This window comes from Capra hircus, chromosome 5 (assembly GCF_001704415.2).
Source record: "Capra hircus breed San Clemente chromosome 5, ASM170441v1, whole genome shotgun sequence".
Taxonomy (NCBI): domain Eukaryota; kingdom Metazoa; phylum Chordata; class Mammalia; order Artiodactyla; family Bovidae; genus Capra; species Capra hircus.
The window spans coordinates 12,300,830-12,313,617 of record NC_030812.1 but is presented as its reverse complement, the minus strand read 5'-3'; the positions used below and the strand labels follow the sequence as shown (position 1 = coordinate 12,313,617).

General features: G+C 36.5%; 1 protein-coding gene across 1 annotated transcript in view; it reads right to left on the bottom strand.

Annotated features, from left to right (window-relative positions):
- TMTC2 (transmembrane and tetratricopeptide repeat containing 2) overlaps positions 1 to 12,788 on the bottom strand; it is a 433,234-nt gene that overhangs the window by 131,471 nt on the left and 288,975 nt on the right. Inside the window, exon 8 of the mRNA XM_005679774.3 lies at positions 2,172 to 2,293. Within this exon, the coding sequence (XP_005679831.1) occupies positions 2,172 to 2,293 (122 nt within the window). The remainder of the gene's footprint in view (positions 1 to 2,171; positions 2,294 to 12,788) is intronic.

The window sequence follows — 12,788 nt, the reverse complement described above, 5'->3', positions numbered from 1 at the left end:
GATTCAGTTTTTCCAGATAAAAATGCTGCCATTTCTTGGGAGGTGAGGTTTGTGTATATGTGTTGCCGGTTGGGGAGTATCAATTCTTCTTTAGCTGTGTTCTGCATGTAATAGGGGAGGGGTATTGACAGTCTGAATTCTCCACTGGAAAACATTTGATCAGTCCTCTTTTCATTCCCCTCTGCATTCCATCCTCGACTGGGCAAGCTGTTCCAGAGTTAGGGAGCTGTCTCATTCAACAGCTTCACCACTAAGAACATACCTTCCCTCGATTTGCAGTGAGTGCTTGGTTACTAGGGCTGTGCACACGGGGAGAGACAACTGATTACCCTATTTTATTCTCCTTAATGCACTCTCTTCTATATCAGCTACCACCAAGTCTTGAGTCTCTAGATTTCTTATTTTTATCCCATTTCCAAACCTCCTTTAGACAGTGGTTTATTCTGTTTTGATCAATCAGTTGTAACACCTTTATCTGATACCTGAGTTCCAAAAATCAACTGAAATTTCACCTCCCTTCCCATTCTGATTGTTCCTATGCAGTTATTCCCTCTCAATATTTTATTCAGTAAAAATTTATTCTGATTTACTCACACAATCACCATTTCTGTGCTCACCGTTCTTTTTAAAACCAATCTGTAAATCTCCTTCTAGATTTAAATATGTCTTTTCAAAAGACATGTTTAGTATTATCTTCAGCTAGAGTTTTCAGTGAACTGACTTTAATTTCCTGGCCTAGGAATTCCTGGCTCATTCAAGTAAAGTAAATTCAAAACCCAAACCCCAGTGAGGGGAGGACAGAGATGACAACTTCTCTGCAAAGATTTCAGATTCCACTCTGAGAAAGGCAAACTTTCATGCTGCCCTCTTTTATCAGTATGTGAACTTTTTCTACATTGTTCTTTCACAGAGGATATGAACTTTCCTACTTTATTTAGACACCTAATTCCTGGCCTTCTATTGGTCCAAGACTTCATCTCTTATTCCATCAAGAAGGAAGGACAGACAATAAGCTCCTTCCCATGGGTTGTTAAGACTAGTAAACTATCCCAAATCAACTTTAAGATCAGCCTACTGTTTACTGTTCTGGTGTTTAGTTACTGTTTTATTTCCATCCTGGGGAAATTCTCTTCCTATGCTTTGAGCTCAGCCATGCATTAAGAACGTATCTGTTGCATTTTATTAAGCATACCTAGCTGTGTTGGAGTGAGACATTTTCTGGTTACTTAGTCTGCCTATATAATCTCTTTAATAGCATTTTAGTGGTATCTTAGAATGGAAAGGTAATACTTGTAATTGTTTAGCTTATCATCTTCTATGGGAAATAACATTATTTTTAAATAATTATAAGAAACCTTTCTATGAATTTACTTAGGAATTACTTTCCTGACCATTGTCTCCATGTTTTGCTAATATTTACTTATTTTTAGTAACACTGGAGAGAAATTAAGGGATATGACTAAAATAACACAGACAATAGATTTAGATTGAGACTGAAGGCTAGTTGTACCATTTATTAGTTGGTGAGCTCAGAAAAGTTATTTAAATATTTTGAACAATCTCCTATTGTAGGAAAAAAAATATTATTACTACTTGAAGCACATAAAATTACAATTTTTATAAGTCACAGTGGTTGACTATAAACAAGTCCTTATGCTTCCAATATCACTTTCATAGAAATATGACCAAGACTCATCATATAGTGGGTAGCCAAATTATGGGTGCAATTCTCTTATGGAATGACTTCCAGTTAAGAGGATTCTAGGTGACACTGATGGACACACATGCCATATCTTATATAATACTTGCTTTTTGGAAAGAATCAGGTGTTATAGCCAATCTGGGGTTAACATTGGCTTACAGAACATAATCTTTATACAAATATTGCTATTTTGACAATTTCATTATATAATCACACATTTTGGGTTCTCCATTTATACATTTCAACTAAGTTACATCAAGGATACACATCATACTTTATCTATGGCAAACCCGATAGCCAAAGGAACTCATTTTTCTATATTTTTTTGTATACTGTTCTAATTTAGTATGACCATCATTACATCCTAACAGTCTGGATTACCTGGCCAGGAACAGGTGCCTCAGACCCTATCTACCTCAATCTGAACAGGAGAGCCAATTTCTGAAGGGTGAAAGAGACAGTTACTCACTGTTAGAGCAAGCAGTTTCCCATAGGTAAGATGAGCAGGGATGTGGTCAGTCTTGGATCTCAGTGATTCCATATACCAATGCTCTGCTTCAGGGAGCATGCTTAATCGCATGTACGCTTCACCTGACAAGAGAATCAAAAGAAAAGCAATCTGACGGTACAGTTTTCCAAGAACATTTGCAACAGCATCATATCACATGTTTATATTCCACATGTGTTTATATCACGTTTATACATTTTCAGATTCTGTGAGAAGTACTCTCATCCATTATCTCAGTTGATTCCCCTGAAGTCACGTCGATCTCACAGATGAGAAAACTTATGTTTGGCAAAATTAAGTGAAATGCCTAATTAAAAATGTAATATGCAGTAAAGCTTTTTTTTTTTTTTAAATCTAGAAATGTCTAATTCTCAATCATATGTGCTTTGTCGCCATTTCATTTTTTAAGGTTGGGTCCTTCTTATCTACAATCATTTATTCTTTTTTATTCATATTCATTCTTTCCTTTACAAATTCAAGTATTTATAGAATAACTACTAAATGGAGAGTATTATGCAGGACCTAAGCAACAAAAGTTCAAAGTCCTACCCACTAAAGTTGAAAACTCTGTTGAGAAAGCAATATTAAATGAAGAAGTTGAAGGGAATTCCTTGGTGATCAAGTGGTTAGGGATTCATTCTTCCACTGCAGCGGACACAGGTTCAATTCCTGCAGAAGCAATGGGGCATGGGTTTGGTCCCTGGTCTGCGCATTGAAGAGTCCATAAGCAATGTGGCTGGGGGTAAAAAAAGGAGCTAAAAATATTCGGGATGAAGCACTGGTGCTAGATGTTAGATTTTTCAGAAATTATTTGCATTTTATATGTTAATAAGTAAAGTAAAATTTACCAGTTTCATTTGGAAAATCCAATGAATACGTGACAATTATTTAGCATGCCCATTACCAAGTGTAAAGCTAGTCTAAGGCCTTTCAGCCATCAGCTATTATTTTCAACTTATATAAATTTTGCCCACCAAATAGCTTTTCATTAACAGCCAGGCAAGAGAAAAAAATCAGAAATAAGCCAAAAGTGTATCAGTTCAGTTCAGTCGCTCAGTCGTGTCCGACTCTTTGTGACCCCACTAATCGCAGCACGCCAGGCCTCCTAGTCCCTCACCAACTCCCAGAGTTCACTCAAACTTATGTCCATCGAGTCGGTGATGCCATCCAGCCATCTCATCCTCTGTCGTCCTCTTCTCCTCCTGCCCCCAATCCCTCCCAGCATCAGGGTCTTTTCCAATGAGTCAACTCTTCGCATGAGGTGGCCAAAGTACTGGAGTTTCAGCTTTTAGCATCATTCCTTCCAAAGAAATCCCAGGGCTGATCTCCTTCAGAATGGACTGGTTGGATCTCCTTGCAGTCCAAGGGACTCTCAAGAGTCTTCTCCAACACCACAGTTCAAAAGCATCAATTCTTCTGCACTCAGCCTTCTTCACAGTCCAACTCTCACATCCATACATGACCACTGGAAAAACCATAGCCTTGACTAGATGGACCTTAGTCGACAAAGTAATGTCTCTGCTTTTGAATATGCTGTCTAGGTTGGTCATAACTTTCCTTCCAAGGAGTAAGCGTCTTTTAATTTCCTGGCTGCAATCACCATCTGCTGTGATTTTGGAGTCCAAAAAGATAAAGTCTGACACTGTTTCCACTGTTTCCCCAACTATTCCCCATGAAGTGATGGGACCAGACGCCACGATCTTCGTTTTCTGAATGTTGAGTTTTAAGCCAACTTTTCACTCTCCTCTTTCACTTTCATCAAGAGGCTTTTTAGTTGCTCTTCACTTTTGGCCATAAGGGCGGTGTTGTCTGCATATCTGAGGTTACTGATATTTCTCCCGGCAATCTTGATTCCAGCTTGTGCTTCTTCCAGCCCAGCGTTTCTCATGATGTACTCTGAATATAAGTTAGATAAGCAGGGTGACAATATACAGCCTTGACATACTCCTTTTCCTATTTGAAACCAGTCTGTTGTTCCATGTCCAGATCTAACTGTTGCTTCCTGACCTGCATATAGGTTTCTCAGGAGGCAGGTCAGGTGGTCTGGTATTCCCATCTCTTTCAGAATTTTCCACAGTTTATTGTGATCCAAAAGTGTATCAGTTGCCTTCTTATCACCACCCGCCTCTCCTTTCTACACTTATAGTTTGAAAGAATATTCCACTTGATAGGAAGATTAGATTGTAAGATGATTTGTGTATTTAAGTTAAATATTATAGTTATATTAAACACTTCAAATGAAGAAACTACTCAGTTTCTGAGACCAAGGAACAAACTGGTGACCTGCAGTATTTTTCAAGCAGATTTTCATAATAGCTTAACTAATCATAATTGTGATGGCTCTTTCCATTTAGAGGAATAATCAGAGTATTGCCTAAATGTATCACCCACACTGGTTGTACATCTTTGCTTCAAAGAAAGAGCTAGTTTCCTTTTACTTTAATCAAATTCTCTTTACATTACCACAGTGTTGTCGATACAAATATGTTTGATGAATTGATCTGCATCTCCAGGCCTTTTGAGTGCCCTTTGCTCATCCAGTTAGTAAAAAATATTGGTGACAGATTACATGTAACATAAACAAAAATGTATGCACCACTCATACATTTATGTGTTTCTAGTTCTGAAAATAGTCCTTAAACTATATTATCATAAAACTGATAGCTTGATTTTTTTTTTCCTAAAGCTTAAAACGTGTTTCCATTTAAGAATTTGGTTAGACATAATCAAGAGCTCAGGCTCAGATGCAAGAAATACTGAAGCAAAGACTGAAGACTACAATAAAAAACACAAAATACTCACAGTTGTTAAGATTGGTAGGATTAGGTACAGATTTTTTTTCATGTTTCTGTAATAATTATATTGTCTTGTTATCATATCTCATAATAAGTAAAACACTGTCAGGCAATCTTCTTTTTACAATGTTGAACTAATAAACATTTCCAAATAAAGTAAACAAACGGTAATTTTTCTTAGGGATAGTGAACTGCTTCTTTATACTAAATATTAGATATGATTTATATAAAAATGTAAAATCAAATATTAAAAAATTTAAAGCAATTAATGATAAACAAAATTCAACTATCTCTGAAATGGATTATAAAGCCAGTAGAAATTTCAGAGTCAGAGCTGAAAGATGGGTCTGCTTTATGAGGGTCTGTTTGAAATTAACCTGAAATTCTACTTATAGTCTTCAACTGCTCATAGATCACTTTTTAGACGTTGACAATCATTGCATTTAACATGGCTTCTACTTTCAATTTATTTAAAAAAACAAAGAATTTGTAGAACAGTAAGTTATCGGCACAGAGAAAATACAGAATACTAAGTCAGTGGTGCTTTGAGATTCAAATTTTCATATTTAAGTGGTTGATGTTTGAAAATCATTTCAAAAAGCTCCTCCTTTTTTCCAAGTCAGAAATCTATCATTATTAAAACCCATTTTGAAATGAAATATTATTAATTTGCTAACTACTTAACTTGACCTATTTTGTTCAGTAAGAATTCATAAGCAACTTTTTAAGTCATAAAGCTGGTGAGGTGGGAAAATATCAAAGGACCATAAATAAAAAAATATAATGTAATAATGCCTCTTGGCAAGTATATAAAAAATGTAAATAACTACCTTCCTTAGGTTCTTCTATACAACTTAGAAAAACTTCATGTAATCATTCATTATATCTCAGTGATAATGATGACAATAGCATTCACTGAATGTTTATTGTGAATCAGGGTAGCAAACTACAAGGAGCAAACATCTGACTTACATGTACCCACTCCTCCCATTCTATCCCTTTGGGTGCACAGAAGGTTTTCTCACTTAGCCCCCCACGCGTCGTTAATACCTCATCCTCATTCAGCCAGTACCAACTAACTTTTAGATTATGTTTGTGAGATGAAATATATTTTCAGTCTCTATATTAGTTGCTCTGTACCTCATTTTTTTAAATTAAGCAATGTCCTTAATTAACCTGGATTTTACAGATGAGAAAATTGAAAAGCAGAGTAGCTAAATTAAACACACAAAACTATAAATGTAGAAAGCTGCAGTTCAAGCACAGGATGACCTGATCTCAGTGCATTGCTAATCTGTTGGTAGTGAACAATCACTAACTTTCCAAGTCTCCAGCTCGGGTGAAAATCATACTTTGTCTCACTCACAGGAAACTGTTTTCTAGCTTGTGATACACAGGCCATCAAGTTCATTTCATTTTGCCTTGAGCTTATCTATTGAATTAAAGGACTAAAAAAGAGCAATAATAATCCATGGTTGACCTTTAAAAATGTTTCTGCCTCAAACTGGATTCAATTCTTAACAGGGAAATATGTAGCATATAAAATGTACTTTAGTTCTTAAGGTTGACCTTAACACAAAAACAACCCATAAAGTGGTAATAAAGACGCAAAACCAAAAATGCAAGAAAATAATCATGGATGAATTTAAATGTGTGTAAAAGGCAATTCAATAAAGGTTCAGGCAACAAACAATATAAGCCCAAGTACTTGCTGTATTCCTGGCATGGCCAAAGTAGGAGCTTCAGATTTCTGATTTCTAATTCATATAAGGGGCTTTTTATGAATGAGGAAGAAGGCTCAGGAAAAACAAGTGACCTGCACAGCTAACAATCCTATCTGAAAAGATCTGGGGACTTTCTTGACATGCCAGTGGTTAAGACTCCGTGCTGTCAGTGCAGGGGATGTGGATTTGACCCCTGCTTGGGGAACTAAGATCCTACATGCAATGTGGTGTGGCCCAAAAATTAAAAGAAAAAAAAGTTTGAATGTCTTGAAAGCCCATGCTTTTTGCCACTGCATCAAGCAGTTACCAACCATATAAAGTTTATTACTTATTGAATATCCACTGAAGTGTTAAACATATTACCTCTATGCTTTTATATTATTCTTAGACTGTTAATTAGTATTGGTCTCATTTTACAAATGAGGTGACTATGGGTTACTGAGCTTAATCAACTTGTTCAATATTCAAAAACAAGCAAACGACACTGAAGATTTAGATTAGATTCTCTCTCTTTCTACCATACCATTTAGGCCAAATATGAAAAAAAAAAAATTAGAGAAGAATAAAATAACTGCAAAAAGTACCATCACTGAATTCAGTATTAGGAGAGAGAATGGTGTATATATCATCCTTCAAGCTTGATTAAAATAGTAAAATCATAAAAATTCCATAAAGGAAATTATCACAGGAAAAGAAAGTTCAGTAAATTCAATAAGGAAGAGAATGAAGAGACTGGATTGGGAATAGGGTGCAGGAAGGTGGGTTAAGTCATCTTTTGTGGTACTGTATTCTTCTTAACTTACAATAATAGAAAAAAAAAGTTTACAGTACTCAGGAGGTAAGAAGCAATATTGACTATTTTTCCTTCCTATCCTACAAAAAAAAAAAAAAAAAAAGACAGAAGCACTTTTCGTAAGAATTCAAAAATGTGCTATGTGATGATATAGTGATCAGGTTCATCACCCAGATTTATTTCTGCTTCACTCACAGACAAAGGGGATTTGGATGTCTCCAAGCTGGCTTCAGGCAGATATAAACCAGTTTCAGATGTAGAACAAATAATGTCACTCTTCCTCTCTAAAAAGCCCTGAATCTAAATAACCCAGCAAAGGCTAACTCCTTAAAGGAAAGAATGCTAGATTACTGACGATGTAAGAGTCCAGATCTCAGTGATTCTCACGTTTCAAGTTACCAGACAGCTCTGGCTTACAGATAAACAATAGAGCACATAGGAGTACATATTACTGCTACCTGCTAGTGTTATCTTTTGTTTTTCCTGCTTTTCCACAAAATAATACATTTCTATTTCTATATTTCAGTTTAGATTCCTCTCCCCCCCCCCCTTTTAGATTTATTTAGATAGAAGTGGCATAAAGCACTGTAAGAGTTTAAGGTATACAACATCATGACTTGACATATATCGTGAAACGATTACCCCAATAAGGTCACTTGATATATTTCATATAATATAGATATGACAAAAAGCTGTTTCCCTTGTTGTGAGAATTTTGAGGATCTACTAAGGAAGTATATCATATAGCAGTGTTAACTATTATATGATATGGTACATTATATTGAACATTAGGCTAGTGCAAAACTACATTGTTGAACTTTGCTGTTTGATATTGGAATACACTCTTAATACACAAATGTGGCTATGTTATACATCATTTTAATGTGCACTTCTCAGTTCAGATTTTTTTTTTTGCTGATGACATATTACTTGCTGTTAATTTTATATTTATTTTAGACTATACAAATGATGTTAGACAAAAAGCAAACTCAAGTGATTCTCTTATTCAAGTTCAAATAGGTCATGAAGCAGGTCATGGAGACAACTCTCAACAAAAACAGTGCATTTGGCCCAGGAAAAATACTAACACACATACAGAGCAGTGGTGGTTCAAGAAGTTTTGCAAAGGAGATGAGAGCCTTGGAGATGAAGAGTACAGTCGCTGCCCATCGGAAGTTAACAAAGATCAACTGGGAGCAATGATCAAAGCTGATCCGGTTACAACTACAAGTTCAGTTCAGTTTAGTTCAGTCGCTCAGTCATGCCAGACTCTTTGCAACCCCATGAAGAGCAGCATGCCAGGCCTCCCTGTCCATCACCATCTCCCGGAGTTTACCCAAATTCATGTCCATCGAGTCAGTGATGCCATTCAGCCATCTCATCCCCTGTCGTCCCCTACTCCTCCTGCCCCCAATCCCTCCCAGCATCAGGGTCTTTACCAATGAGTCAACTCTTCACAAGAGGTGGCCAAAGTATTGGAGTTTCAGCTTCAGCATCAATCCTTCCAATGAACACCCAGGACTCATCTCCTTTAGGATGGACTGGTTGGATCTTCTTGCAGTCCAAGGGACTCGCAAGAGTCTTCTCCAACACCACAGTTCAAAAGCATCAATTCTTCAGTGCTCAGCTTTCTTCATAGTCCAACTTTCACACCCATACACGAACACAGGAAAAACCATAGCTTTGACTAGATGGACATTTGTTGGCAAAGTAATGTCTCTGCATTTTATATGCTGTCTAGGTTGGTCATAACTTTCCTTCCGAGCAGTAAGTGTCTTTTAATTTCATGGCTGCAATCAATATCTGCAGTGATTTTAGAGCCCCAAATAATAAAGTCTGACACTGTTTCCACTGTTTCCCCATCTATTTCCGATGAAGTGATGGGACCAGATGCCATGATCTTCGTTTTCTGAATGTTGAGCTTTAAGCCAACTTTTTCACTCTCCTCTTTCACTTTCATCAAGAGGCTTTTAGTTCTTCTTCACTTTCTGCCATAAGGGTGGTGTCATCTGCATATCTGAGGTTATTGAGATTTCTCCAGCAATCTTGATTCCAGCTTGTACTTCCTCCAGTCCAGGGTTTCTCATGATGTACTCTGCATAACAGTTAAATAAGCAGCGTGACAACATACAGCCTTGACGTACTCCTTTTCCTATTTGGAACCAGTCTGTTGTTCCATATCCAGTTCTAACTGTTGCTTCCTGACCTGCATACAGATTTCTCAAGAGGCAGGTCAGGTGGTCTGGTATACCCATCTCTTTCAGAATTTTCCAGTTTATTGTGATCCACACAGTCAAAGGTGTTGGCATAGTCAATAAAGCAGAAATAGATGTTTTTCTGGAACTCTCTTGCTTTTTTGATGATCTAGCGTTTGTCGGCAATTTTATCTCTAGTTCCTCTACCTTCTCTAAAACCAGCTTGAACATCTGGAAGTTCGCGGTTCACGTATTGCTAAAGCCTGTCTTGGAGAATTTTGAGCATTAATTCACTAGCATGTGAGATGAGTGCAACTGTGCAGTAGTTTGAGCATTCTTTGACATTGCCTTTCTTTGGGATTGGAATGAAAACTGACCTTTTCCAGTCCTGTGGCCACTGCTGAGTTTTCCAAATTTGCTGGCATATTGAGTGCTATACTTTCACAGCATCATCTTTCAGGATTTGAAATACCTCACCTGGAGTTCCATCACCTCTACTAGCTTTGTTCGTAGTGATGCTTTCTAAGGCCCACTTGACTTCACATTCCAGGATGTCTGGCTCTAGGTGAGTGATCACACCATCGTGATTATCTGGGTCATGAAGATCTTTTTGTATAGTTCTGTGTATTCTTGCCACCTCATCTTAATATCTTCTGCTTCTGTTAGGTCCATCCCATTTCTGTCCTTTATCGAGCCCATCTTTGCATGAAATGTTCCCTTGGTATCTCTCATTTTCTTGAAGAGATCTCTAGTCTTTCTCATTCTGTTGTTTTCTTCTATTTCTTTGCATTGATCGCTGAGGAAGGCTTTCTTATCTCTTCTTGCTATTCTTTCGAACTCTGCATTCAGATGCTTTTATCTTTCCTTTTCTCCTTTGCTTTTCACTTCTCTTCTTTTCACAGCTCTTTGTAAGGCCTCCCCAGACAGCCATTTTGCTTTTTTGCTTTTCTTTTCCATGGGGATGGTCTTGATCCTTGTCCCCTGTACAATGTCATGAAGCTCAGTCCACAGTTCATCAGGCACTCTATCTATCAGATCTAGGCCCTTAAATTTATTTCTCACTTCCACTGTATAATCATAAGGGATTTGATTTAGGTCATACCTGAATGGTCTACTGGTTTTCCCTACTTTCTTCAATTTAAGTCTGAATTTGGCAATAAGGAGTTCATCTTCTGAGCCATATTCAGCTCTTGGTCGTCTTCTCTTCTGTTGCTGGAAGAGGGTGTTTGCTATGACCAGTGTGTTCTCTTGGCAAAATTCTATTAGTCTTTGCCCTGCTTCATTCTGTATTCCAAGGACAAATCTGCCTGTTACTCCAGGTGTTTCTTGACTTCCTCCTTTTGCATTCCAGTCCCCTATAATGAAAAGGACATCTTTTGGGGGCATTAGTTCTAAAAGGTCTTGTAGGTCTTCATGATACTGTTCAACTTCAGCTTCTTCAGCATTACTGGTTGGGGCATAGACTTGGATTACTGTGATATTGAATGGTTTGCCTCTGAAACAAACAGAGATCATTGAGATTGCATCCAAGTACTGCATTTTGGACTCTTTTGTTTACTATAATGGCTACTCCATTTCTTCTAAGGGATTTCTGCCTGCAGTAGTAGATATAATGGTCATCTGAGTTAAATTCATCCATTCCAGTCCATTTTAGTTTGCTGATTCCTAGAATGTCGATGTTCACTCTTGTCATCCCGTTTGACCACTTCCAATTTGCCTTGCAATATTGCTCTTTACAGCATCAGACCTTTCTTCTATCACCAGTCATATCCACAGCTGAGTATTGTTTTTGCTTTGGCTCTATCCCTTCATTCTTCCTGGGGTTATTTCTCCACTGATCTCCAGTAGCATATTGGGCACTAATGACCTGGGGAGTTCCTCTTTCAGTATCCTTACATTTTTCCTTTTCATACTGTTCATATGTTTCATACTTTTCATACTGTTTGCCTTAGTTTTACCATCTACAAAATGAGGAGCCAAGATTAAATAACTTTTTAATCTCCCAAATTAGATAATAATTTATAGACAATCATTGTCCAGTAATCTGTATAGCTGTTTCATAAATCAGTGGCAATACCCCAGTTTAAGGAAATGTCAAATGGATGGATTTTCTAGACAATCTACTCAAGACTGACTAGATCAAGTCCTGATTACTTGTTTGAATTTATCTTTAACATTTATACATTTATTATCTAATTATATCTACTCATTGTTGAAAGTCTGAAAAGTGGTACTTTTATTAAATCAAATGAATCCCATCAGTCATAGATACTAATTAGTAAAATTTTGTTTTTCCACAATTTATTTAAACATTAAGAGAGTAAATTATAAGTAAAACAATTTGCTAGTTTTAAATATTTAAGTTCATTCTAGCAGTTTACTGTATTAAATACAAATATGCTCTATTTTAAGAATTATATGTTCTCATTCAATATTAATTGCTTGTATATTCAAATTCCCCTCTAATATTCTTGTAGGTACTAAACCTACTTTAGCAATTATCCTTTGGTTTTTTTTTAATATGCATCTTATTTTCTTAGAATACATATACAGCCGTGAAATCCTTGAACTAATGAAAATGCATATATTGTTGTTTTGTTTTTTGGTTTCTCTTTTTTTTTGTTTTTTTGGCTATACTATTGGGCTTGTGGAATCTTAGTTCCTGGAGCAGGGATTGAACCCAGGCCCCTGACAGTGGAAGCAGAGAGTCCTAACCACTGGACTGACAGGGAGTGCCCAAAAAATGCATGTTTTAACAAATTTTTTCCACGAAAATTTAACCATCAATATTTTAAAATTGTGTCATTGTTTAATGATTTTAAGCCAGTTTTTATTTAAGACATTTACCTTTCTCTTATGATAGGCAAAAGAGACTTAATAGCTTTTCATTTCAGACTACTTTAATTTTTACACAGGCAAATCAGGTTGACTTTTCCTGTGTAATTTTACCACTATTTATTATGCACAAAAAACTATTCTCTACCACATGGATATATATTCACCTTTAATTATATACTTTCACTATTAAAATTAGCTATCTATTCCATATGAAATACATTCTGCCTTGTGGT